The sequence below is a fragment of the Somniosus microcephalus genome, chromosome 1 (genome assembly GCF_052327205.1).
Source record: "Somniosus microcephalus isolate GS21.2 chromosome 1, FLI_Smic_1.0, whole genome shotgun sequence".
NCBI classification, from domain to species: Eukaryota; Metazoa; Chordata; class Chondrichthyes; order Squaliformes; family Somniosidae; genus Somniosus; species Somniosus microcephalus.
The window spans coordinates 215,775,904-215,803,848 of NC_140987.1; the positions used below are offsets into that span (position 1 = coordinate 215,775,904).

Consider the following 27,945-nt stretch of genomic DNA (forward strand, 5'->3'; position numbering starts at 1 on the left):
GTTGTAAAGAAATTGCTTTACTGTTGAAGATCAGCTTATTTGCAATGTGTTCTGCTTTTAGTAAAAGCAGCTCAATGCATTCAGCATTTTGTCTTTGCACTAGTATAGCCACACTGGTTTATAGTGCAGAGCAGTTTTATAAGCAAGAAGGTGAAATAATAGCCATAAAACATGGTTGTCAACAAGCCCAAAGCACTCGTGCAGCTTTCTGTTCCACCAATGTAGTGGTTTTACTGGACTCCGCAGAGGTTGCCTACTCCACACCACTGAGTGCCAGTAAAATGGTTGTACTAATAGTGAGGAGAGGAGAAGGAGGGCTTTGACCAGTAGAGCCAGTTAGGCTTAGTTAGCAGCAATCTTGCCTCTTAGTCAAGCCTCACTACAGAGACTTGAGCTCATAATCAAGGCTGCCACTTCAGTGCAGTACTGAGGGAACTCTGCATTCTTGGAGGTGTTCTCTTTTGGATGAGATATTAAACCAAGGCCCTATCTACCTACTCAGATAGATGTATGGCAGCGGAGAAGAGCAGGGGAGTTCTCTGGTGTCCTGGCCAACATCTATCCCTCAACCAGCTCCACCAAAAGAGATTAACTGCTAATTCATCTCATTTGTTGTCTGCGGGACCTTACTGTGTGCAAATTGGCTGTCATATTTGCCTACAGAACAACATTGACTACACTTCAGAAGTATTACATTGGCTTTGAAGAATTTTGATATGTCCTGAAGATGTGAAATATGCAATATAAATGCAACAAATCTCACCATGGCAGTTTGAGAATTTGAATTCAGTTTAAAAAAAAATAAAAAAATCAGGAAATAAAATGCTGGTATAACTAAAAGTGACCATGAAGCTGTCAGATTGTTGTAAAAATCCAACTGGTTCACTAATAACCTTTAGGGAAGGCAACTTGCCGTCCTTACCCGGTACGGCCTATATCTGCGGGAGACCAGAACTAGGGGCCATAAATATAAGACAGACAATAATAAATCCAATAGGGAATTTAGAAGAAACTTCTTTACCCAGATAAAGGTTAGAATGTGGAACTCATTACCACATGGAGTAGTTGAGGTGAATTGCATAGGTACATTTAAGGGGAAGCTAGATAAACACATGAGGTAGAATGGAATATAAGTATATGTTGATGGGGTTAGATGAAGAGGGGTGGGCGGGGGTGTGGAGCATAAACACCGGCATGGACCAGTTCCAAATGGCCTGCTTCTGTGCTGTAAATACTATTTTTTTCGTTTATTCTAATGCTGGCAACATATTGTTTGGCCACAGGAAATGTTACTTTCACCATTGGCGCTGTTTACAGCGATGGGAAGGTGAAGCCTGAAGCTGTAGCGACAACAACCTGCAGTTATATAGCGCCTTTAATGTAGAAAAATATCCCAAGGTCCTTAACAGAGGCGTAATCAAAAAGAAATGGACCCCAAGGCAAAGAAAGTGATCTTGGGAAGGGTGACTAAAGGCTTGGTCAAAGAGGTGAATTTAAAGAAGGACCTTAAAGGAGGAGAGGGTGGTGAAGAGGGGATTAGGGAGGGAATTGCAGAGCATGGCTTTCTTCCAATTGTGGGGTGAAGAGAACAGGGATTGCTCGAGAGGTCAAAGTCCGAGGAATGGAGAGTTTGTAGATATTGCAGGCAATAACCCTGAAAGCTGCGCTTTGTTCTACGTGACCTGTTTCCTTTCGTCCCTTTAAATTTCCGCGCATGCGCCGTATTTACAATGGAGAAGCCGGTGAGCAGCCTGTGCGGGATCTTTCCCATTACTGGGAACGTCGGTTGTAGGGCTGGAGGGGGCCACAGAGATAGAGGGGCGCAACCTCAATTTTAAATATGAGGTGTTGGGAGACCAGAAGCCACTGGAGTCAGCAAAGGCAGTAGTGATGGATGAGGAAGCTTGGAGTGGGATAGGATACAGGCAGCAGAGTTTTAGTGAACTGACGTTTAGGAGGGTGGAGGATGGGAGGCTGGCCAGGCAAGCATTGAAATAGTCATGTCTGGAGGTGACAAAGCCATGGATAACGGTTTCAGCAGCAGATGGGCTCAGACAGGGGTAGAGGTGGGTAATGCTACTGGTGCAAACATGCGGGGCTGGATTTTGCCAATGGGGAGCTTTTGGAGGTGGGACTCCCACTTGTCGGATTTCAGTCCCGCCTCCATCAACTTCTGGCCAATCCAGGCTATTTTCCCTTGATTGACCTTGTTAAGCCTGCCCAGCGGGCTTAGCAGGCCAATTAAGGGAAAGCTGGTTACAGAGAACGTCAACATATGATGTTTCATCTGTCATTTTGACAGATGAATTGTCATCGTTTGACAGCTCTGTGAAGATGTCAAACACTGACATTCTCTGTAGTTTGATGAGTTCTTGAATACAAGACTCATCGAACCTATTTCTTTAGCAGAAATTAGATGGTTGCTGCATTGGAGAATGCAGCAGCCATCTGTCATCTCTGCCGGTGAGGTGCGAGACTCTCCGCATCGCCAACTCTTGAAGCCTGCAGGAAAAAACAAAGGTAAGTAAACTTTTTCTAACACTTTCCACTTACCTCACATACTCACCTCTCCACACTTGCACCCATCACTTACCTTCACAGCGCACATTTGCACCCCTCTGACCCCTGCGGGGTTCGCAGCCTTCGGGAAGCCTGCACTTGTCTAGGTAAAATAGGGATAATCTTCTTATCTGACTGTTAATTACCTGTTAACAGGCAGATAAGTGCCACTAATCCCCTTCCTGCCTCCAAGGAGACGGGACCCGGCGCGGGTCGGCTACCCGCCTCCTGGCAAGATGGCACGGAGGCGGGTTGGGGCGAGATGGGCACCCGCCCCCAGATTCTGCCATTTTCCCGGCAGTCCCGCCTCCCCAGGATTGGCAAAATCGCATCCGTGGTCTTTGTGACGGAATGGATATGGGATTAGAAGCTTACAACCAAAAAGGTTGGCTTCTGAAAGATCAAAATCACACACGAGCAGACGTTGAAAGTTGGCTTCCACTTTCTAACACCAGATAATATTGATATTGCCAGCATTATTTAATTTAACACCATGTGCTGCTCTATATAAGTTTGAGTAAAGGGGTCTTATATTCTACAAATAACGGGTTTTATAACAAAAATGATCCCACTTTATTCTCATTTAAAAAAGCACACTACACGAGGAGATATACTGGTCGTGTATTTCCCCATTACTATGGGGATTTTCTCTTCAGAAACAAAACTAGTTAATCAGCAGTTTATAAGCAGCTACAGATAATTGCAGAGAACTGCACCAATTAGACATAGCAACAATGAATAGCTGATGAAACCAAGGACTTGACAATGCTATTAAAAAGCAGGAAATTTAATTAATCTGATTTAGGGACAACAGTCACAGCAGACTTGGGAATCGAGTATGGAACATTAAATTGAACGGTCTTTTTAAACTTGGTGTGTTTTTTTATGTGAATCTCAAATCTCTAATCTCTAATAACTTATTTGCATTCCAGTATCGAGCCATAGATTTTGTCATGGACCAACCGGGTAATTTTAAACTTGTCTTCATACCCAAGGATGGGAGCAAATCCCTGGAATGGAATGTGTTTGACTTCCCTGGTGGAGGGGTAGGAATGGGAATGTACAATACAGATGAGGTAAGACACTTCTAGCTGTCTGAATTTAGTTTTACTTAAGTTTGTAAATTCTCCCTAGTCTCTAACAGTAACCTTTGGTTGAGTATTTATCAATATTTGTGAATATTTACCGAACTTGCACACTGTAATTTCTTTCCACATCTTACCGTTCATGTTCAAAGTATTTTCCTTTGATTTGTGTTATTTGTCCTGTGTAATTTTTATCTTTTCTTCTTTGTAATTCATAAATCTAAGATACATATTTTTGCTCTTCAAGGTGATGTCAGCATTGGGAGTGGTAAATCTTATCCTTTTTTTCCGCCAATTTTTTCTGTCAATAACCCCTCCTCTTGTTAGGGTACAGTAGTACAAGTGCCAGTTTCCCTCTGATACTTCACCTTAATTGCCATTATTTCTGAGCCTCAACGATGAATATTGGAAGGATAATCGACTGTGTTCTAGTCTAATCATCTTGTTCTAGCCTAATCGTGTGCTTACCCTACATCAACACATTCATTCGCACACTCCCTTACAGCAGGAGTCACTGGATAGCAATGTAGAATGTGAATCCTGAACAAATTTCCCCTCCCTGACCCAGAGAAAGAAAGAACTTGGCACCTTGGTCACGGCACCTTTCACGACCTTTAGGATGCCCTGAAGCACTTTCCTGTTAATTGACTACTTTTGAAGTGTAGTTACTGTTGCAATGTGGCAGCCAATTTGTGCACAGCAAGGTCCTACAAACAGAAATAGATAAAGACCAGATAATTTGTTTTCAGTGATTTAGGTTGAGGGATAAATATTGGCCAGAACACTGGGGAGAATTCCTCTGCTCTTCTTTGTGTAGAGCCATAGGATCTTTTACATCTACCTGAGATAGCAGATAGGACCTTGGTTTAATGTCTGCTCTGAAAGATGGCACCTCTAGTGTCAGCTTAGATTGTGTGCTCATGTTTCTGGAGTGGGGCTTGAACCCACACTCTTCTGAATTGGAAACAAGAGTGCTACCACTGAGACTGCTATTGAAGTCAATTGTGAATTAGATCAACTAGCTCAGCATAGATCAAGAATCCAACCGCAGAGCTTCCTGTCCTGTAGGGCTCAATTGGACAAACACTGAGCCATTGCGAGAGCCAAACACTTTTTCTACTTTTGACACCTAGGGGGAATTTTAACCTCCAAAAGCGGGTGGGAGTACAAATTATTGATTTTTAGAGCGGAAGCGCAACCCGGCTCCAACAGGCCCATGGGTTTAATGGACGTGCATTTGGATGCCGGCAGGAAAACCACTCACCGAAGTCGGGGAATTCCTAATTGAATGCGGGTGGGTACATAGTGGCGCAGTTAATGTCCTTAGGAACCGTTAATGCGGTATTTTAAAATTGTTTTTAACTTGGCTCCAAATTTTCCTTGAGCAGGACGGGTTTCCCACAGCTCGGGAAACTGACCAGGGAAACGGAGGCGAGCTTGAGCAGCAGTTCAGGTGGGTATTTAAACTTGTCATTGCCCCAGCTGACTAAAACCACTTCTTGCAGCTGCTGTCTCAGTTCCCTCTGGCAAATATTTCGCAGAGAGTGCTTGTGTGGATACAGCTTTTTGCAACCTTTTGAGGATTTCAAATTGGTAAGATCAGGATGGCAGGCGCCTTGGACATGTTTGACAGCACATCAGTAGAGGAAGACCATCACCATCCATGACAGCGACGACGTGCTGTAGTGGGATCAGCACATGTGCAGGAGAGAGGTTTGCAGGTGGAGGAGGATGAAGGGGCTCATCTTCGGATGAGGAGAACATAGAGGAGGAGGAGGAGGATGAAGATGGGGCACCCGTTGCTAGACCAGCCACTTACATTGCTGCCAGGGATGCCGTTATATTCCGATGGTTCGCCTAGTTGGAATTCTAACAAATGAAATCCTGTGGTCTGCTCCCGCCACCAGCACCTACCCCCCCACCCACAGACCCCCCCCCCTTCCCCTGCCCCCTCCCCACTTTGCACTAAACAGTCCTTCAACCACTCACTTCACATCTGCCCAATGGATCCTGGCATGTATTGACACTCATCATGAAACAAGTGAAAGGGCGAGCTGGCCCTCTGGACACAACAATGGGTAAGTCGTGGAAGTGGTGCAATCATTAAATTTTATGTGGTATTATTTAAAAAAAAAGGAAACTTAACGGCATAACGTTTTGTCAAACACTCCTATGCATACCCTTGGTGAAGTACAATTTCTTCAACTTAGGCTCCCTACCGCTTATATGTGGTGCATTCCATGGCACGCCCTTCAGCAGAGGTAGAGGCAGGCTGCTCAGATCCCTGCCCTGTTTTGGCCTGCGCACTCTGGATTTTGGATCCCCTCAGGGCCCCACCAAAGACTGCTCCACCTGTGCAGGGGCAGACTCGGCCATCAGGAGACGAGGCAGCATGCTGGGTACTGGCTAAGGTGAGGGTGGTGGTTGGGGGTGCAACGAGTGATAAGTGGGAGTGCCATGTCCCCTTTTGCCATCATCCCTCTACAGGGCCAGTGCAACATCACTACCACTCTGCTGCTATTGGAGAAGGAGCTTTTTAAAAGGTACACTGTGCTTTAATTTCTATTGTTGACAGTATAATCAACAATATGCACATAGAATACGGATTAAATTATATATATTTTTGATTTTACAGAAATACAAGGCGAGTTGATACAATGGGTTATCCTATATTCTCTCTTTACCTCTGGGACTTGGGCTTGTATCCAGTCCAGTCCAGTCAGATGGGAAGATATTTTTCTCCCTCAACCAGCTGTAGTTTCCATGTGAAATGGGATTTGGGCAGTCTCAACCCAGCTCCTAGTTGGTACAGGACTACCCACAATTTGATGCACATTAGCCAGAAGGTTGGTTGGTGTGGAAAATCGGTATTGGTATATCGGTATAATAGTGGACGCTTCTCTGAGGGATTGCAGAGGGAGCTTTACTTTGTATCTGGGTCATGGGATATGTGACCCAGGAATGCCTGATGCTGATGTGGGATGTCACAGTGAAACTGCATTGACATCCCCATCTGGATGAGCACAAAAAGTCATCTAAAAAACCAAGTAAATGTCCTTTCTACCCTGTATTAGCATCTTGAATGTGAGCAGACTGGACCGGCTCAAACTGGCTTTGTCTCCTAGATAGCACATAACATAGCACTGAACATTGCAACAGGTTCACTGTCATGTCACTCAGACTGGCCTTTTAATACAGTAGGGAGGGGCAAAAATCAGTTGGGTTAGAGTGCAGTTGCACAATTACCCTTCAATTTACTAGTATACCGTACAGTACCCTTCAGTTAGATTTTTTAATGGCATTAAACTTCTACATTCATTATGAGATGGAACTTGATAGTAAAAAAAAAATCAAGTATCAGTTTGAAGCCCATGGGAGACTCAAACACATGGAGCATCGGACCAATATTACTAACCTTATATATTTTTCAAAAGATTTTAACAATCCAACACTGAATAATCTTTGACCTGTTCTATTTTTTTATACCTAGTCTATTGCAGGATTTGCACACAGCTGCTTCCAGTATGCCCTAACTAAGAAATGGCCCCTTTATATGAGTACCAAGAACACCATTATGAAGGCCTATGATGGACGGTTTAAGGACATTTTCCAGGATATTTTTGAGCTGTAAGTTTTCCTCTGTAATCCTGATGAAAGAAATCTTCTCCTGCAATCTAGCTAGTTAAATGCAAGTTGTTGTATGTCTTTTGTTGGATTGTGGTTGTTGGTGCTGGTTGTCATTAGGTGATGGTGATGTTAATGGTTGTCATTAGGTGATGGCGATGTTAATGGTTGTCATTAGGTGATGGTGATGTTAATGGTTGGTTATTACCTTTGTTTAGTCTAACCTTCAAGTACTTTACTTTTTCCCCACCCTCCCTTACCAAAGGAGAATATGATTGATCTCTGCACCACACAATGTAGCTTTCTAGATTTCTATCAAGCTGTACAGACTCCCTAGAGAGCAAGCAGCTTTCCTTTTGTTTAAGGCTCTGATTTTAAAATGAGGTAACTTTCGCATCCATCATGGTAACCGGTGGTATTTTAAAGGGAGCAATCTGTGCTACTGTGCTTACAATCTGCTCAATTATTTCTTTAATGGTTAGAGACATGAAAAGCAACAAGAACTGGCACAAAGCAATATATTTAGTCATTTACAAAAAAGATGGAAGTAAAAGTACTCAACTGGTCTTGCCGATTTAGGATAAGCTTTGTCCTGTCAAAGCTGTGTTTGTTCTGATAAGTCAACATGGTATTTAAAATATCACAACACCTGCTTGCTACTTCTGATTTTAAAGAAAATGGCATACCTTGTATGATTTGCATTTTATTGATGATTTGTCTTTTATAAAACTGATATTTTGCCTTGTGCCAGTTCTCGTATTCATATTACAGGACTATAAGGATGAGGAAAGCTATTCAGCCCGTCTTGATTATCCATCCAAAAATATCTTAAAGCCCCCCCCCCCCCTCACTGTAGCATCCAATTGTTTCTTGCGTGATTGCAGGGATTTCATCTCCATTACTCGATCTGGAATTCTGTTCCACATGTTGATCACTCTGTGTGTAAATTAAAATTTCCTGGTATCAGTCCTAAAATTATGTTTTACTAGTTTGAATCTAGTTCCCTTTGTTCTACTCTCACAATTTAATTTAAAACAATATTCCAAGTTTATTTTCTTCATTCCCTTAAATATTGTATATGCCACTGTACAGTCATCTCTGATGCCTCTTTTCCAGTTTGAAATGCCCATGTTTCTCTAGTCTTTCCTCATAACTCAAAGCTTTGACTCTAGGGATCAGACTTGTGGCTCTTCTCTGCACTGCTTCGAGCACTTGAATGCCTCCATTGTGTCTGGGATGTAGAAACATAGAAAAATAGGAGCAAGAGTAGGTCATTCGGCCCCTTGAGCCCGCTCCGCCATTCAGTATGATCATGGCCGATCCTCTAACTTAATACCATATTCCCGCTCTCTCCCCATACCCCTTGATGCCGCTGAGTCTAGAAATCTATCTATCTCCTTCTTAAATATATTCAGTGACTTGGCCTCCACAGTCTTCTGTGGTAGAGAATTCCACAGGTTCACCACCCTCTGAGTGAAGAAATTTCTCCTCATCTCAGTCCTAAATGTCCTACCCCGTATCCTGAGACTCTGACCTCACATTCTAGACCCCCCAGCCAGGGGAAACATCCTCCCTGCATCCAGTCTGTCTAGCCCTGTCAGAATTTTATACGCTTCAATGAGATCCCCTCTCATTCTTCTAAACTTTAGTGAATATGTCTAAATATTAGAGTAATACAAACCATTTAAATACAGTGGTAAGTATGATTACACTGCAGTTTTTTAAGAAGGGATTTGACAAGTTCCTGAGAGAGAACATTGAGACATATTGAGAGCAGGGTGGGTTAGTTAGGTTCACTTACTGATGCATCATGCCACCTATAGTCTTCTGAAGCTTATTTGATTGCATTTCAGAGTTTTACCTCTAGTTGTCCCTGTTTTTTTTGTCTCTCCCAGTAGTTAGCATTACTAGTTCTTGGGGACCCTGGTGTTTACTATTGCACTGCCTCATAGGCAGGGTGAGCATTGATCAGCCACAAGATCTTTTCTGTGCTGTTCTGCATAACAATAAAATATTGTTGGAGAGTCTGTAGTAAAATGAAGCTTGGTTGTTCTGAGAAAGGGGAGAGGATCCATAGTGGTGATGACTTCCTTATACTGTATTTACAGTCTAAACAGTGTTATCTCCTCTATTTGTAGATGATATTGTAATGTAGCTGTAGGCATGTTACTAAAAGGTCAATTAGCCAATGGTGAGGTTGACATCTGTCCAGTTTAGACAATCTAATTTTTCAGTTAGCTGTTCACAAATTTATAAAATCTAAATTGGAGACCAAAGAACTGGTTAAGAACATAAGAAAAAGTAATGGACAAGAAAAGGCAACTCAGCCATCAATCTCGTCTCTCTAGTATATCAACTCACCCACGCTGACATCCAACTGCATCTTTACCTCCGCTAACATCTTTGATTGCCCTGTCAACTGTATATTTTGTCTTTGAATTTTGGAACCAGCCAGATGGTCTTTTCGGTCTTATAAATTTCTACGTACCTTACCTGCTAGATCTTTCCATGCGTTAATCGTCCTTTGAACAAGAATTTTTTCCAAATTTAAAAAAAAACTGAAGTCAGATTCTAAATACCATGGGATTTGAACTTGGGTTCTCATGGATTATTCGTCCTGTAACAAAACCACTGCACTACCATACTCTTGCCCGAGCCCATGGTTTTGGACCTGGCAAAAGGTGGCACCACAACCAACGGCTGTAAGTCAGTTCAAGGATTTTTTTTTCTGCTTTTCCAAATATATTCATTCTCTCCTTCCCCAATATTTCTTAATTTGCAGCCAGTTCAGTTGATGCAATGAACATTGTTTTGAATTGGATTATTGTACAGTGGTTCTGGTCTCCACATCAGTTAGGTAATGCCCGTTGGCTGTGCTTTAATAAACATGCAGAGGTTACTTTGCAATCACTCGTCCTTCAATGTTGCTCTTTAACTATGTACAGCGTCCTGGTAGTTTACACGAGTGACTTCCAGGCATATCTCAATAGTTCAGATAGCAATTCTAAATTGCTCAAGCTTCATTAGCTGCTTCCTGGCTGTCACCCCTGGACATCTGTTATTCCATTTAATTTCTCTATTAATATTTCAGTTTCTCTCTCTATCTCGCTCTTTTTCTCCTTTTTTTTCTTAGTACAATCTTGATCTCCCCCACCAGCATCTGTCAGAGACACCAAGCCACCACCAGGATTCATTACTGCAAAGACTCCAGACTCTCTCTTGATAGCAGTTTACTCAGCTGGCATGGGAAAAACAGGATGTTCAGAGAAAAGGGAAACAATTTGGAGGATTTGGGAAGATGAATCGCAAATGGCAGTTGCTGTTGATGATTATAAGGTATATATTATTAAAATTGATAAATATGATTGCAGAATGAAGGAGGCATTGTTGTAATTGCTAAAATAATGGGGGGGAATATAAATATGGAGAAATGCTGGAAATACTCAGCAGGTCAGGCAGCATCTGTGGCGGGAGAAATGGAGTTAATGTTTCAGGTCGATGACCTTTCATCAGACTTTTTCCAACAGCTGTAGTATTTTGCTTTTGTACGAATATGGAGAGCTACTTTGGGTAAAACTGGAATTGAAGATCCAGAAGGCATGATTATGAACTTTGCTTAAAGAACAATGGGATATTTTTCCCTCTGTTCACTAATATTAGTGAAAAATTCAGTGCGAGTGTTACAAATTCTTGTCTACCTTGTTACTTGCTCTGGTTTAGTGGGGTCAGTCACCACCGTAAGCAGTCTGAACATCTTACCTTTATGGTAGTTGACTTGCATAGTCCTATATCTACATGTACGACCGGATGTGTAACAATGATACCTCTTGTGACCTGAACCAGATATCCTTCTATTTAGGTATCTGTTACCAATTTCGCTGATGGCAGACCAAGTTAGATAAGGCAAGGCTTAGCTGGAATTGGTAAACTGCTTTAATCCACAGGTTTTATGCACAAAGCTATATTTATAATCAGATTTGTTTAGTTCAATTGACACATCTTTCACTGTATAATAACATAAAAATAACGAACATGCTACACTACTCCATTTTTGTGTTATTGACTGAGAATCATAGAATGATACAGCACAGAAGGAGGCCATTCAGCCCATTGTGCCTGCTCTTTGAAAGAGTTATCCAATTAGTCCCACTCTCCAGCCCTGCAAAATTTTGCTTTTCAAGTATATATCCAATTCCCTTTTGAAAGTTACTATTGAATCTGCTTCCACCACCCCTGTAATGCATTCCAGCTCGCTGCATCAAAAATTTCTCCTCATCTCCCCTCTGGATCTTTAGCCAATTATCTTAAATCTGTGTCCTCTGCTTACTGACCCTTCTGGCAGTGGAAACAGTTTTTCCCTATCTACTCTATACAAACGCCTCATAATTTTGAATACCTCTATTAAATCTCCCCTTTACCTTCTCTCCTCTGAGGAGAACAATCATAACTGCTCTTCCTAGTCTTTCCATATAATGAAGTACCTCATCACTGGTACTATTCTGGTGAAGACCCTGCGCCTCCTCCAGCTGAGACTTAACCAGTGATTTATTAAGGATTAGCTTTTGTACTCTCTGCATCTATTTATAAAGCCACAGATTCCATATGCTTTTTAACAGTCCTGCCACCTTCAAAGATTTTTGTATGTGAACCCCAGGTCTCTCTGTTCCTGCACACACTTTCAAATTGTATCATTTAGTTTTTATGGCCTCTTCTCATTTTTCCTACCAAAATGCATCACTTTACACTTCTCTGCATTAAATTTCATCTGACATGTGTCTGCCCATTTCAACAGTCTGTCTATGTCCTTCTGAAGTCTGTTACTATCACCCTCACTGTTTATTATATTTCCAAGTTTCGTGTCATCTGCAAACTTAGAAATTATGCCCTGTATATCCAAGTCCAGGTCATTAATATATATCAAAAAGAGCAGTGGTCCTAATACTGACCCCTGGGAGATACCATTGTATACTTCCCTCCAGTTTGAAAAACAACTGATCACCAATACTCTGCTTCCTATCTCTTAGCCAATTTCATATCCATGTTGCCACTGCCCCTTTAATCCCATGGGCTTCAATTTTGCTCACAAGTCTATTATGTGCCACTTTAACGCTCTCCGTTATTTCATCAAAGAACTCAATCAAGTTTGTCGGACACAATTTGCCTTTAACAAATCTGTGTTGGTTGTCATTTATTAACCCATACCTTTCTAAGTGACAATTAATTTTGTCCCGAATTATGTTTTTTAGAAGTTTCCCCACCACCACCAACATTAGGCTGACTGGCCTGTAGTTGCCAGGTTTATCCCTCTCCCCTTTTTTAAATAGGGGTTTAACATTTGCAGTCCTCCAGTCCTCTGGCACCACTCTCGTATCCAAGAAGGATTGAAAGATTGTAGCCAGAGCCTCCGCTATTTCTACGCTTACTTCACTTAGCGACCTAGGATGCATCCCATCCAGACTGGTTGACTTTACTACTTTGTGGGCTGCCAACCTTTTAAGTACCTCTTTATTTTTATCCTATCCAATTTCTCTATCCCTTCCCTTTACTGTGGCATTGGCAGCATCATCTTTTGTGAAGACAAATGAAAAGTTCTAATTTAGTACCTCAGCCATGCCCTCTGCCAATACAAGAAGATTTCCTTTTTGGTCCCTAATCAGCCTCACCCTTCCTTTGACAACCCTTTTGTCTCTTTATATGCTTATAAAAGACTTTAGTGTTCCCTTTTATGTTACCTGCTAACTTTTTCTCGTACACTCTTTTTGCCCCTCTTCCTTTTTCAGTTCTCCGCTGCGCTTTATGCATTCTGCTTGACTTAAACAAACTAACTTCTCTGTACGATAGCAAAATACTGCAGATGTTGGAAATCCGAAATAACAACAGAAAATGCTGGAAAAACTCAGCAGGTCAGGCAACATCCGTGGAGAGAAATTTGAGTTGACGTTTCGGGGTCGAACCCTTCTTCAAAACTGGAAAGAAAAGAAAATAGATCGAAGGCAGGGCTGCGATCGGACAAAAGAAGTAAAAGAAACAAAAGAATGTAAAAGAGACAATAAAAGGTATTCGAAGCTAGACGAGATGGTAATAGGCTGAGATTAGGTGTAAAGTGTACTGGCGGGGCAAGAGATAGTTGCCAGGTGTGAGAGAGAAACAAAAGGAAGGGGGGGGGGGAAGGAGTGGAAAAATTACAAGTAAAAATGTAATAGGGGCCGAGGTTATGATCTGAAATTGTTGAACTCGATATTGAGCCCGGAAGGCTGCAGAGTGCCTAATCGGAAGATGAGGTGCTGTTCCTCGAGTTTACGTTGAGCTTCTGTGGAACAATACAAGAGGCCAAGGACGGTGAGGTCCGAGTGGGAATGGAGCGGTGAATTAAAATGACAGGCGACCGGAAGCTCGGGGTCACCCTTACGGACTGAATGGAGGTGTTCCGCAAAGCGGTCACCCAATCTGCGTTTGGTCTCCCCAATGTAGAGGAGACCGCATCGTGAGCAGCGAATACAGTATACAGGTAGACTATCCTTTATCCGAAAACCTCGGGACCAGCCGTGTTTCGGTTTTCGGAAAATTTCGGATTTCGGAAGGTGGGTCAGCGGGGGGCGGGGGTCCGCGGGGGGGTCGGCGTCGGCGGGGGGTCCGCAGTCGTGGCTTGTCCGTCGCTGCTAGCCTGGAATGCAATGAAGTTCCGCATTTCCACCAACAGGTCGTCGTGCTCGGTCGGAACAGGGGCCGGCACCGCCGCGGGCTCAGAGCTCTCGTTGCTTTCGAGCCTTTGGAAGAGAGTCAGGTGGTTCCGCGGGGGGGTCGGCGGGGGGTCGTGCGCACGACTTACGCTGACCCTCTGCTCAGCGTAAGTCGGTGGGGGTCGGGGGGGGGGGGTCCGCGGGGGGTCGTGCGCACGACTTACGCTGACCGAAAAAACCTTCGGTTTTTAGAGGGTTTCGTATTTCGGAAGTTCGGATAAAGGGTAGTCTACCTGTACTAGATTGCGAGAAATACAAGTAAATCACTGTTTCACCTGGAAGGGGTGTTTGGGGCCCTGGACAGCGGGAAGGGGGGAGGTATAGGGGCAGGTGTTACATCTCCGCTTGCACGGGAAGGTGCCAGGCGAAGGGGAAGGGCTGTTTGGGGTGATAGAGGAGTGGACTAGGGTGTCTGTATTCTGATTTCTTGAGCTTGCCTTTTCTTGGGTCTTTTTGCCTCAGTAACTTCTCCCTTGCAAAAGCCACACTGCTTTTTAGGTGTCTGTTACTCTGCTTAATTCCTGACTGCTCAGTCAGAAAGAGATCAGAAACCTTACAACACAATGAAATGTTCCAGTTACAGAGACCAGCTACTGAATTACTCATTATTTAAAGTCCAAGAAGAAATGATATTGAAGCTAGATCATAAGTATCCTAACTAGCTACCATCTCATTAAATTCAGGAAAACAAATGAAAGTGTAAGGCAGCCTAACAGTTGAAAGCAGATTCACTGAGCATAAAGCATAAGTTTAATCTTTTCACCAATTTGCTCCTCTGACAGAGTTGACTTCTTACTGGGGTACGGTTTCACAGGTACTAGTACCTCATCCAAATGTGGCTTTTATTCACGTGAGCCTCGAAAGTAAATGTTGGAAAGTTATCAGATCACGAAGGTGTTGCAACCGAGTGTAATACTATCCTCATCCAAAACCGAAAATGTAGCCGTCCAGCAGCAGTCATTGGAGAGGAGCATTACCCTGACCTAATTTTTTTCTTTGCTCCTTAACCCAAAGATGCTGAAGACAAAAAAAAGGTACCTATCACTTGCTATAACTCTCAATTTCCACATGGCAACTCATCAGAAATTGATAAAGGCTTATAAAGGAGGCAATCTAGACACCCTGAAGGCCTGTTTTGTAATTCCATTCTTTTTCTCTAGCCTTCCAGCGGTGGTCATTTCAGATTTGAAAATGCACAGATTAGTGCTTCTCTGTCTGCCAATCTGAAGAGCATTTGTACCCTGCCGACAGTTTAACTGTGCAGGCACAGGGTCTCCAGCAGTGGTCGTGTGCTAGGCAGCCATGTGTGAAAATCATTACTGTTTCTGAGGGTGACCTATCACAGCAAATAATTTAAGACTAGCTGTCTTAAACTTTTACTATTGAATACCAAATGTAAATTATGCTTTCAGCTGGGCATATGTTGTAATCAGATCCTAAGGTTTAACTACAGAAGCCCCCATTGTTAAAGTGCTCTGATGATGCATATTATATGTGGCTCCCTCAGTGTAGAGAAGCCATATAAATCAACCTTAAAGAACACTTCAATAAAAACAGAAAATGCTGGAAACACTCAGCAGGTCGGTCGGGCAGCATCTGTGGAGAGAGAAACAGAGTTAACGTTTCAGGTCGATGACCCTTCATCAGAACTGGAAAAAGTTGGAGATGGAACCGGTTTTTAAGCAAGTGTAGGGGCAGGGAAAGGGGGGAGGGGAGGAAAAAACAAAAGGGAAGGTCTGTGATAGGGTGGAAGACAGGGGAGATTAAGAGACAAAAGGAATGATGGTGCAAGGCAAAAGGAGATGATAATGGGACAAGTTAAGAAACGAAAGATTACTCTAGATGAACACTCTTCAATATTGGTCCCAAAGGTAGGTATTAAACTGAGCCAGGTTTATTTTACCAGGTCACTACTGTGTGAATTCAGTTCCTTTTTGAGCATAGGCTGATGTACTAGCATTTTACTGAACTGTGGATTCTTCAGACTTTTACTGTAAAGATGGAGGATCTTACTAGAATTTGGCTGTCATTTGTTACATGGGTGGTGAGACTGCAGTTAATAATGGTTGATACCTACATCTCATCTTTTATTGGCTTTTGCCTGGTCTTTTTGCTCCAACAGAAATTACAAAGCAGCGTTTGACAAGCTAGGCATCTGGTATGAGCATCGGTTAATCGATGATATGGTGGCTCAGATGCTGAAGTCCTCCGGAGGTTTTGTTTGGGCTTGTAAGAACTACGACGGAGATGTTCAGTCTGACATCCTGGCACAAGGTAATTCTCATTTAAAGAGAGACAACTGATATTTGGCTCAGCTTCTTTAAAGCGTTTGTCATGTATCTGCTGATCATACTGTAAATGAAGGTGTAGATGCCATAAATGGTCTGAGTATCTTATTTCTATGGGAGCTGTTTCACACTACCCTGCATCTTCTCCCTCTTTCCTCCTTTAAGATGCTCTTTAAAACCTACCTCTTTGACCAAGCTGTCCTAATATCTCCCTATGTGACTCGGTGTCACATTTTGTTTGATACGCTTCTGTGAAGCACCTTGGGATATTTTACTATATTAAATATGCTATATAAATACAAGTTGTTGTCGTATGGTAGGATAATTTGTGGATGTAAAAGAAATTCCCCCTGGTGACCTGAACTAGATTTTCGTGTCTTTTGCACAGTTACTTCTTCAATCATTCTGCAGATGGGCCAAACAAACGCTTGGTGAAACAATGCTTGATGTGCCTTATTTCACAGCACATGAACATACAGTTAAAATCATTTATTCCATTCAGCTTCATTTTGTTTCCAGTACATAAAGAAAATAATGAACTTGACGCACTATTCCTCATAGAAGGACTGTCTTGCTTATATTTTTAGAATTATCTTACTTCTGTACAACTATCATCTATAAGAATCTGAACTGCTGCATTTTTGCCTTAAGCTCAGGGCAGAATCTTCTCTCCTCACAGTCTGCTGTTGTTTCCATGTCAGTTTTCAGTCAAACTGACTACCTCCCCTCCAACACCCAAGAGCAAAAATCACCAACCTAACTTGGCAATGACCCCTTCTGAGTTCAAATAAAGAGAGTTGTCACAGCAGCAATAATTATGAATGTCCAATAGAATATTAAACTTTATTTTGTTGTCTGCAACACATTGGTTCAGGCACCTGCCAGAATTTTTATCCTCGAACTTGAAATAAAAACAGAAAATGGTGGCAATACACAGCTAGTCTGACAGCATCTGAAAAAATGTAAGAAGTCACACAACACCAGGTTATAGTCCAACAGCTTTATTTGAAGTCACAAGCTTTCGGAGCGCTGCTCCTTCGTCAGGTGAAGTGGAGAGATGCATAAAGACACAGCTTATATAGTCAGAGAATAATGTCAGATGTTTACAGGTAATCTTTCTAACTGCCATTTATCACACCTCGGCAGAGAGATAATCACAGCAATCAAAGGTGTGAATGGTGTCCAAACAGGTCAGTCAGGAAAACATTACATCAAAGAACAATGAGGTGGGGTCACAAGGGGTCAGATGTTGCAGATGCTGGGGTCTGTGTGAAGAACAAAAAAACAGACAAAAAACATTTTTTTTGCTGGAAATCACAGCAGGTCCGGCCGCATCTGTGTAGAGAGAACAAGCCAACAACGACTCGAGTCTGGATGACCCTACGTCAGGTGGGGTTACATGTAGCGTGACATGAACCCAAGATCCTGGTTCAGGCCGTCCTCTTCACACAGACCCCAGCATCTGCAACATCTGACCCCTTGTGACCCCACCTCATTGTTCTTTGATGTAATGTTTTCCTGACTGACCTGTTTGGACACCATTCACACCTTTGATTGCTGTGATTATCTCTCTGCCGAGGTGTGATAAATGGCAGTTAGAAAGATTACCTGTAAACATCTGACATTATTCTCTGACTATATAAGCTGTGTCTTTATGCATCTCTCCACTTCACCTGACGAAGGAGCAGCGCTCCGAAAGCTTGTGACTTCAAATAAAGCTGTTGGACTATAACCTGGTGTTGTGTGACTTCTTACATTTGTCCACCCCAGTCCAACTCCGGCATCTCCACACCATAGCATCTGAAAAGGCAGGTAATGTTTCAAGTGGAGACCCTTCATCACAACTTCTGACCAAGGGTTTCTACCTGAAAGATTAACCTGTCTTTTCATTTGTTACATGCTCTGACTTGTGTTATTAGTGTTTCCTGTTGTTTTGCATCTTTCCGCAGTTTGTATTATTAAATTTAGTTAATCGTCATATTGAGTTGTATCAAATTGAATTGTCCCATTTTTTCAAAGTTGCCCTACTTAAAGTCACAAAGGACATCCTCTGTGACTGTGACAGAGGTGCATCATCCTATCCTGTTCAGCTCACTCTTTCCACAGGTTGGTTATGGTGAACCATGTTATTCAACTTGAATGCCTCTCATAATTTTGTCCAGCTTTATGGGTCTTCTCTGGTATAATTCTATTCCTATCTGTCCAAACACAACCAGCGTATCCCTGGCAATGGCCATTCAACCCTTCTCCACACCTTCTGAGCTGTTGAGACCCCCGTGGTGCCCTCCACTTCTTTATCAACATGCTGTCCAACTAGTGACCACATCTGCCGGCACAGGGGGATGATGATACTTAGCTCTAGCTCTCCATCGCTTCTCTCAAACACTCAACTGCCCCCATATGGTCAGACTGCTTATTTGACATTAAGTCCTAGATGAGTTGCAGCTTCCTCCAGCTCAACATCAGGAAGACCAAATTCATCGTCTTCAGCCTCTGCTGCAAGCTCCACTCCATTACCACTGGCTCCGCCCCGTCCAGCCGCGCACTCAAGTTGAACCAGATCATTCGCAGTCATGGCATCCTGTTTGACCTTGATGTGAGCTTTAAACCGCACACCCTATCCATCACCAAGATTGCTTATTTCCACCTCTGCAACATTGTCCTCCTCTGCCCCTACCCCAGCCCCCCCTGCAGCAAAAACTCTTATGAATGCCTTTCTTGGCACCAGACATGACTTTCTAGTGCTCTTCTTCACCCTCCATAAACTACAACTTGCCCAAAACTCTGCTGCACATACCCTGTTCCTTATTAAATTGTGCTTATGTATCACCCTTGATGACCTACACTAACATCTCATTCCCCAATGCATTCAATTCCAAAATCCTTGTACTTGTCCATATCCCTGAATGGCCTAGCCCCGCCACATCTCTACAATCTCCTCCAGCCCTGTAACCTCTCCTGAGCACGCCACTTGTGACACTGGCCTGTGTATCACCTTGACTCACCATTGGTGTCACAGAGTCTTCAGCCACCTCAATCCTGACCCTTTAGAGTCGCTTCCTAAACCTCTTCACCTCTGCACTTCTCACTCCACCTTTCAAAACCTATCGCTTTGATTTAGTTTTGGCCACCCTTTCTGATCACTTCCTTATGGCTCAGTGTCTGTTTTTGTTATGGCTATTTGTGAAGTGCCTTGAGATTTTTGTTTACATTAAAGGCCCTTCTGTAAATGCAAGTTGTTATAGTTAATACTGTATTCATCTTCAAATAGGTTTGAAAGCCTCGTGTAGCTGTTGATGGTTTGAAGTAGCCCACATTTCTGTTAGCCTACTTGTTATTCATCAGCAGGGATGAGCAAGAGGGTTTTCATTCCTTCACGTGAAAGGAAGTCACTTTCATGAAGAAGAAGTGAAAATATTATAAAGATCCCTTAAACGAAAATAGTGTTACTTCTGTATGTGTGGATATCAACAGGAAACATGGTTTTGAGAAGCTGTTGACACTAAATGCACTTGTTTATAATGAGGAATAAGGCCGAGGAGAGGTTCATCCTCCCATTACTCACAACAGTTCTTTATGGAGCTTTGTGGTACTCACTTCTCTGTTTTAATATGAACTTACAAGTTTATGGTCCTGGCTACTATTCTCAGCAAATATGTGTTCCAGTCACCCAAGCCTTGTATTAGGCTCCGAAGATAATGTGAGTGAGTGTGGCAGCCAGTCACTGCTGAGCCTTTATTGCTCAGCTTACTTTCCTAAAATGTATTTGCAGCAGACATTGAAGGGGAGTGGAGGTGGGGGATAGACAAAGAAGAAGTGGAAACTGAAAATTTGTGGAGAATTTATTTTTAGTAGTAAGGACAAACAAAAGTCCATAAGCTGTCAGAACACTGTCAGTAAATGTATTACAATAATATGGAAAGCATGGGCATTTTTCTTTCATTCAATAAGATTAGGGCAACAGAAAATGAAATTATCTAGCAACTGATACTGGACCTTTAGATAAGGTGGGTTAAACACCAGTTTATCACCTTTTGGACCCAGATCCAAATCTAGCTCAGGCTGATTTGGGTGGAAGTATCATCTATCTGACTATAAGCATCCAGTCCCAATCTGATTCCTCGTGGTCATTGAACCATAGTACAAAACTTCCCCTAATTCTGCACTAATTGACTAGCTCCTGAATGCCACAGGATGATTGGTAGGGGAAGTGAAAAAATACAACACAGATAAAATATGAGGTGCTCTTCTTGAGCCTAAGACACATTGCAGGAGCAGAGTAGAGAGAATATTGCATTGTATCCATGCTATATTAGACCAGGAAGTGCTTGATGCTGAGGATAAATTTTGAGGCTCTGCTGGTGGCGCGACGGGCATGGGACATAAAATTGGGTATGTGGCTGATTCACTGCACTACATTCCACAGTGTACAATTTTGGGCGCTGAATGAGGCAGCACTGCAAGCATGTATGCAGTGCTGCCTCCTTTAAATAGCTATTTATTAAAATTAAATCCCGTACTGAATCTCCTGACTTCGAGCAAGGTTTTGGCTGCTGCACACTCCTTGTCCATAGTAAATGGGCACATAGGGGGAGAAATTGGGTTGCTTTGCGCCTCTCGTTCGCGCCCCCAGGGGGGCACTAACGGGACGCAAATGCACTAGCATCCGGGCGCGGCGCCCGAATGCCTCCCGCGAAAATCAGCGGGAGGTTAACGGCGGCGGTAGTCGGTAGCGCCCCACTCTGCTGCACCGGCGATGATGACGTTTGCACCCCGGCTGAAAACTTCCCATGCGCCCCCTGAACTATTGCCGGGCGATGGGAGCGACAGGATCAGGGGGCAGTTTTGCTGTAGCGTGCGGCGGCACTACTTAACAACAACAACAACAACTTGTATTTATATAGCACCTTTAACGTAGTAAAACATCCCAAGGCGCTGCACAGGAGTATTTTAAGACAAAAAATTTGACACCAATCCACATAAGGATAAATTAGGGCAGGTGACCAAAAGCTTGGTCAAAGAGGTAGGTTTTAAGGAGCATCTTAAAGGAGGAAAGAGAGGTGGAGAGGTTTAGGCAGGGAATTCCAGACCTTAGGGCCTAGCCAACAGAAGGCACGGCCACCAAAGTTTGAGCGATTATAATCAGGGATGCTCAAGAGGGCAGAATTAGAGGAGTGCAGATATCTCTGGGCGATTGTGGGGCTGAAGAAGATTACAGAGACAGGGAGGGGCGAGGCCTTGGAGGGATTTGAAAACAAGGATGAGAATTTTGAAATCGAGGCACTGCTTAACCGGGAGCCAATGTAGCTCAGCGAGCACAGGGGTGATGGGCGAACGGGACTTGGTGCGAGTTAGGACACAGGCAGCCGAGTTTTGGTCGACCTCTAGTTTACGTAGGGTGGAATGTGGGAGGCCAGCCAGGAGTGCGTTGGAATAGTCAAGTCTAGAGGTAACAAAGGCATGGATGAGGGTTTCAACAGCAGATGAGCTGAGGCAAGGACGGAGATGGGCGATGTTATGGGGGTGGAAATAGGCGGTCTTAGTTATGCTGTTAAAGGACAGCTGTCGAGCGGCCATTTTTATTTTGACCAACTGCCAGCACCTGTTCACCTTTAACATTTCTGTGCGGGGTGCTGGCCTTGTTCGCTCAGCCCGGCACTCCTCTTGAGTGCCGGGCTGTTCTCACATTGAGTAGTAACGCTCCAAGAAGGAGGTGGAGCACTTTCCAGTAGCACTCCACCTCCTTCTTGGGGCGTTACTACTGAATTTACGGGGCGAGGCGCTAACTTTTTTGGGGCCCGGCGATGGGGCACTACGCAAATTTTCCTCTGTGTTGCTGGTAGAAGTATATGTTTATTTTGAATTTTCATTTACATTTAGCTGTATTTTGCTCTCTGCATTATTTGCTGGGTAGCCTGCCGTTTTTGCATTTTTTTTCAGCCAATACTTCATTATTTGTGGTTTAAATAGCACCATAAAAAGTGGTGAGGATTAGAATTCCTTGGGAGTTCTGTTAACACTCCTTAGTTTAGATGAGGATGCCAAGTTCATGAGGGGCCAACAAATGCAGGTGCAGTAACCACATCTCCGGCTCCTGAAATGGCAGATATACTTTCTCCAGTAGTAATATCCATCGCTTTGAGCATAAAACTGTACAAAAAAAAGAAACTGCCCAGAATTAATACAAATGCTTGAATTGTTGTGTTTTCTTTTAAAGCAAGTGTTTAGCTGAGTGCTGCGTGAAATATATTTTTGAGTTTATTTTATGTTGGCAGTAATGTATCTTGAAGCTGTTTTGGGGAGAGGCCTACTAATACATGGCTGTGTAGACTAATGTTTTGTCTAGTCTTGTCACATTGACATTTTTTGTCTGCAGGTTTTGGTTCTCTTGGGCTGATGACGTCGGTGCTGATTTGTCCAGATGGGAAAACAATCGAAGCTGAGGCAGCTCATGGAACAGTTACTCGCCATTACAGAGAGCACCAGAAGGTCAGTGCCCCTGCATATGAGAGCTAGGACATAATGCAGTATGGGATGTTTTGTCCATTCGTCTTCCCTGACAGCTGCAACTAGGCATCCGATCTAGATATAGTAAAAAGGGGCAAATGATTGAGGTGTTACCACCTCGTAATGTTTGTGTTTTTGTTTCAACTTCTAAATTCTATTCTATTATTTTTAAATTACTCGTATCTTGCTTCAACTTTTACTCAAGGATAAGACCATATGCTAGTTGATTCTTTTAACTGGAGCTAACAGTAATTAAAATAAAAATGCGTATCAGTGGGTATGCAGTGTGTCACAAGTTACTGTTGCAATTATGACATTGAATGATACAAAGCTCTTGACATACCTACAAAGTCATTGAAATCACTTCTGTTTGTTTACATTTTTAAACTTTCTTCATATGGAAGTATTGTAAGTTCTTCCCTCTGTAATATTTTCAACCAGAAAAATTATTATAGTCATTGGATGAACCATAAAATAACAGACCATACACGCCTGAAATCTTGTTGTGACACCTCTGTATTCAAGAAATCAGGCACACAGCCCGCTTTCAGACTGCTGCTGGCACCCCCATAGGTGACCACCCAGAGGCACTTGAGATTCACAGCATTTCATGCCGGGTGTGGCTCAGATCGGGAGTTAAGCAGAGCAGAGCTGTGTCTCTTAACCACTCTACAGCTGTGCCATTGTCCTGCTCCACTTGTGCTACAGTCTTATATACAAACTCCTTCTGTGAAGGACAGCCCTATAAACAGCATTTCTTATGCCAGAATGTGTATATTGTTCTCCAGAATTGCACTTCTAACACAGATGCCCATTATTATACCTGTGGGGTTGCACATTCTTTCAGTTCTCCTATCTCACCCGTACAGACTGTTCAATCTGTCTTTTTACTGCCCTTTTTACATGAGCATATGTTTAAAAAATGTTTTATATGTCTCCAAGAATGTGTGTACAGTCAGAGATTGATTTCAGACGTGTATGGCCTGTTATTTTGCATTTACTCAGAGTTGCACGTTCGTAGCTTATCGGCATGGTTCATCCAGTGACCATTTATAATAATTTTTCTGGGTGAAAATATGTAATTTCATTCACAGCTTGAATACTGGAGTCATTGCAGTGACTTCACATCACAAGAATGATAATGATTTGCACTGCGACTGCATTGTGTGAGAGGAAAAGCAGATTCTGGATTCAGTCTTCCACAGACCTTTATTAAATTGTTTGTTTTGCTCTTGATTGCTGGTACGGGATTCCGCTCCCCACCCCGCCCCCCGCCACCCCTCCATGGTCTATGGGTCTAGTTATTCCAAGGACCTTTCCTTATGCTGCTTCAGTCATCCGAGCGATTTATCTGCCGCCCTTGCTAGGCCGCAGCCTACCCAGTATCTGCTTCCCCGACCCTGCAATCTCATAAGAACATAAGAACATAAGAAATAGGAGCAGGAGTAGGCCAATCGGCCCCTCGAGCCTGCTCCGCCATTCAATAAGATCATGGCTGATCTGATCCTAACCGCCAATCCACTATCACAGAACCATCTCCTGAATCTAACAGAATTAGACACACGAAATAGGAGCAGGATCAGGCTACACGGCCCCTGGGCCCGCTCCGCTACCCACAGGGCCATGACCGATCCGAACCTAGACTCGTGTCCAAATTCCTGCCCACTCCCCGTAACCCTTAATTCCCTTTACTTCTAGGAAACTGTCTATTTCTGTTTTAAATTTATGTAATGATGTAGCTTCTACAGCTTTTTGGGGCAGCATATTCCATGGACCTACCACCCTCTGAGTGAAGTAGTTCCTCCTCATCTCAGTTTTGAAAGAGCAGCCCCTTATTCTAAGACTATGCCCCCTAGTTCTAGTTTCACCCATCATCGGGAACATCTTCCCCGCATCCACCCGATCCAACCCCTTCACAATCTTGTATGTTTCAATAAGATCGCCTCTCATTCTTCTGAACTCCAATGAGTAGAGTCCCAATCTACTCAACCTCTCCTCATATGTCCATTCCCTCATCCCCGGGATTAACCGAGTGAACCTTCTTTGTACTGACTCGAGAGCAAGTATGTCCTTTCTTAAGTATGGACACCAAAACTGTACGCAGTATTCCAGGTGCGGTCTCACCAATACCTTGTACAACTGAAGCAATACCTCCCTATTTTTATATTCTATCCCCCTAGCAATGAAAGCCAACATTCCATTGGCCTTCTTAATCACTTGCTGCACCTGCATACTAACCTTTTGAGTTTCGTGCACCAGGACCCCCAGATCCCTTTGTACTTCAGTACTTTCCAGTTTCTTGCCATTAAGATAATAACTTGCTCTATGATTTTTCCTGCCAAAGTGCATAACCTCACACTTTCCAGTATTGTATTCCATCTGCCAAATCTCTGCCCACTTACTTAGCCTGCCGATGTCCCCTTGCAGGTTTTTTATGTCCTCCTCACTCACTACTTTCCCTCCCATCTTAGTATCATCTGCAAACTTTGATATGTTACACTCGGTCCCCTCCTCCAAATCGTTAATATAGATTGTAAAGAGTTGGGATGAGAGCCCATGGAGTTGAGGTCTCAGTGCCCAGGGAGCTGTACTTCCCTCCCTCGACCCCTTTCTCCTTCCCTCCCGCCATCCCCTGCGCCTGTTTGCATCTGCCATAAAATTTTCGTACGTAGTTGGTGGGCAATTAGCCCAACTCTGCACCAGCAATTGGGATTTCCAAGGCGGAGCGGATGATCTATAAAGCGCTTGTGGAAATCTGAGAGTACGCCGCCATACCCACCGCAAATTCTGGCCCCTTATGTCTGCACGCATCCTGTCGTCTTTTCCATTATAAATTCCAATGAATTATAATGGGAATTTGTCACTCTGTAATTATGCTCTTCTAGTGGGGTTGCTACAGCACCTCCATTGGCAGGAGGGTATAATTACAGCGGGACACATTTGCATACGCAGTATCCATTATAAATGCGGACATAGGCATTTGTAATGGAATATAGAAAAATAAGGATAGCATGTATGATGTTAAGATGGGGCTTGAGTTACATCTGTGCACCCCTGGTCCAATTATCCCCCGCCTTCCAGTTCTGCTTTACTTTGATCTTGTCTCCATGTGCATTGCCATGGGTGATTGGCAAGCATGTGTGTGTTAATGGTGTGGAAACATTTTGTGAATCATAGTTTAGTTTTGATGTACTAACCCAGACTATGCTCAGCACTCCATATTGTGACTTCAAGCTGTTCTTTTTGTCTTGCTCTAACACCAGGGCAAAGCCACGAGCACAAATCCAATCGCCAGTATCTTTGCCTGGACTCGAGGGCTAGAGCACAGAGCAAAACTCGATGGCAGTCAGCAACTTAAACAGTGAGTCTTATCTATTTTTTGAAGGAGACCGAGTTGAGAATGCCCAGCAGTTTATAGCAAGACCATGACTGCACAGAATATTACACTGACAAGACCAGAATGTTTCACCTAGTGAGCAATAGTGGGAAAATCCTGCTCCAGTATTCAACACTGAGGGGGGGCCTTCATCCAGCATGAAATCTCACAGCGCTGGATTTTGTGCTTATGGTAATTCCAAGTGCTGTTACTACTTTTCTTCCAGTTTTATTAATGGATGGAAGTAGAGCCACTGTATTAGGAGTATGATCACTCTGAGCTACGGTTCCAGCTTCTGATCACTCCTGTGATCCCTGCTGGAAAGTGCATGTGTGTGGGTATCGTGTGATGGTGGATTCAGGCTCAGCTGTGGTATCTCCATATTAGTCAAAATCGCTGTCTAGGCTCACACCCATATCGGGTGCCCTGTGCAAATCAAACTACTTTCCTGTCAGAGATCAGTGCCTTCAGGAGAGGAGAAGGAATACAATTGACGCGATGCATTGAAGGATCATGTTGCTATTGTATAGTGATCCAACTGTCTGTCATTTATACTCTGTTACATTCTCCTAGGTTTGCTAATATGCTGGAGCAGGTGTGTGTAGAAACTGTGGAGAGTGGTATCATGACAAAGGATTTGGCAGCTTGCATTCATGGGCTGCAGAAGTAAGTTACTATTTTTTTTAATCAGATAAAATGCAGTCAATGCTGAATCTACAATTCAATTTAAAAGGTGTCTAAAGTAAGGTATGAAATTAGATAAGAAACTGATTTAGAACAGGAATGAGGGAATACCCATGAGAGGTTTATAAGGGTCCATAAGGTCATTGATTGAACCCTTATTGTTTCTAATCTGGGTACTGAAACTAATTGGAATAAAAACAGAAAATGCTGGAAATAATCAGCAGGTCAGTCAGCATCTTTGGAGAGAGAAATGGTGTTAACGTTTCAGGTCCATGACCCTTCATCAGAACTGGAAAAAGATATGAGAGGTTTTAAGCAAGTACAGAGGCAGGGAAAGAGGGATGGGGAGGAACGAACAAAAGGGAAGGTCTGTGATAGGATGAAAGGCAGGAGAGATGAAATAAAAAAAGGTCTGAAATATTTGCCTTAGAAGCAGTGCAATGAATGTTCACTAGATTGATCCCTGTGATGAGAGGGTGGTCCTATGAGGAGAGATTGAGTAGATTGGGCCTATACTCTCTGGAAAAGGAAAGGGAGGTGGGGTAGCATTGCTGGTTAAAGAAGGGATTAGCACAATTGTAAGGAAGGATATTAGCTCTGATGATGTGGAATCTGTATGGGTAGAACTGAGAAATACCAAGGGGCAGAAAATGTTAGTGGGAGTGGTATATAAACCTCCAAACAGTAATGTGGAGGTTGGGGATGACATTAAAAGGGAAATTAGAGAAGCGTGCAATAAGGGCACAGCAGTCATCATGGGTAACTTTAGTCTACATATAGATTGGGCTAACCAAATTAGTAACAATATTGTGGAGGAGGAATTCCTGGAGTGTTTACAGGATAGTGTTTACTTGGACCAATATGTCGAGGAACCAAGCAGAGATCAGGCCATCTTAGACTGGGTATTATGTAACGAGAAAGGATTATTTAGCAATCTTGTTGTAAGAGGCCCCTTGGGTCGGAGTGATCATAATATGATAGAATTCTTCATTAAGATGGAGAATGAAGTAGTTGACTCAGAGACTAGGGTCCTGAATTTAAATAAAGGAAACTACGATGGTCTGAGGCACGAGTTGGGTAGG

General features: G+C 43.1%; 1 protein-coding gene across 6 annotated transcripts in view; it reads left to right on the forward strand.

The window, feature by feature from the left end:
- Positions 1 to 27,945, forward strand: part of LOC147124591 (isocitrate dehydrogenase [NADP], mitochondrial-like) — a 94,142-nt gene that overhangs the window by 57,792 nt on the left and 8,405 nt on the right. For 3 of the 6 annotated variants that reach the window (XM_085990015.1, XM_085990056.1, XM_085990048.1), the window contains 8 exons: positions 3,492 to 3,635; positions 3,892 to 3,912; positions 7,135 to 7,271; positions 16,131 to 16,282; positions 18,316 to 18,402; positions 22,673 to 22,785; positions 26,067 to 26,164; positions 26,753 to 26,845. In XM_085990015.1, coding sequence (XP_085846141.1) covers positions 3,492 to 3,635; positions 3,892 to 3,912; positions 7,135 to 7,271; positions 16,131 to 16,282; positions 18,316 to 18,402; positions 22,673 to 22,785; positions 26,067 to 26,164; positions 26,753 to 26,845 — 845 coding nt within the window. The remainder of the gene's footprint in view (positions 1 to 3,491; positions 3,636 to 3,891; positions 3,913 to 7,134; positions 7,272 to 16,130; positions 16,283 to 18,315; positions 18,403 to 22,672; positions 22,786 to 26,066; positions 26,165 to 26,752; positions 26,846 to 27,945) is intronic. The other 3 variants (XM_085990032.1, XM_085990022.1, XM_085990039.1) reach the window with 3 other exon arrangements.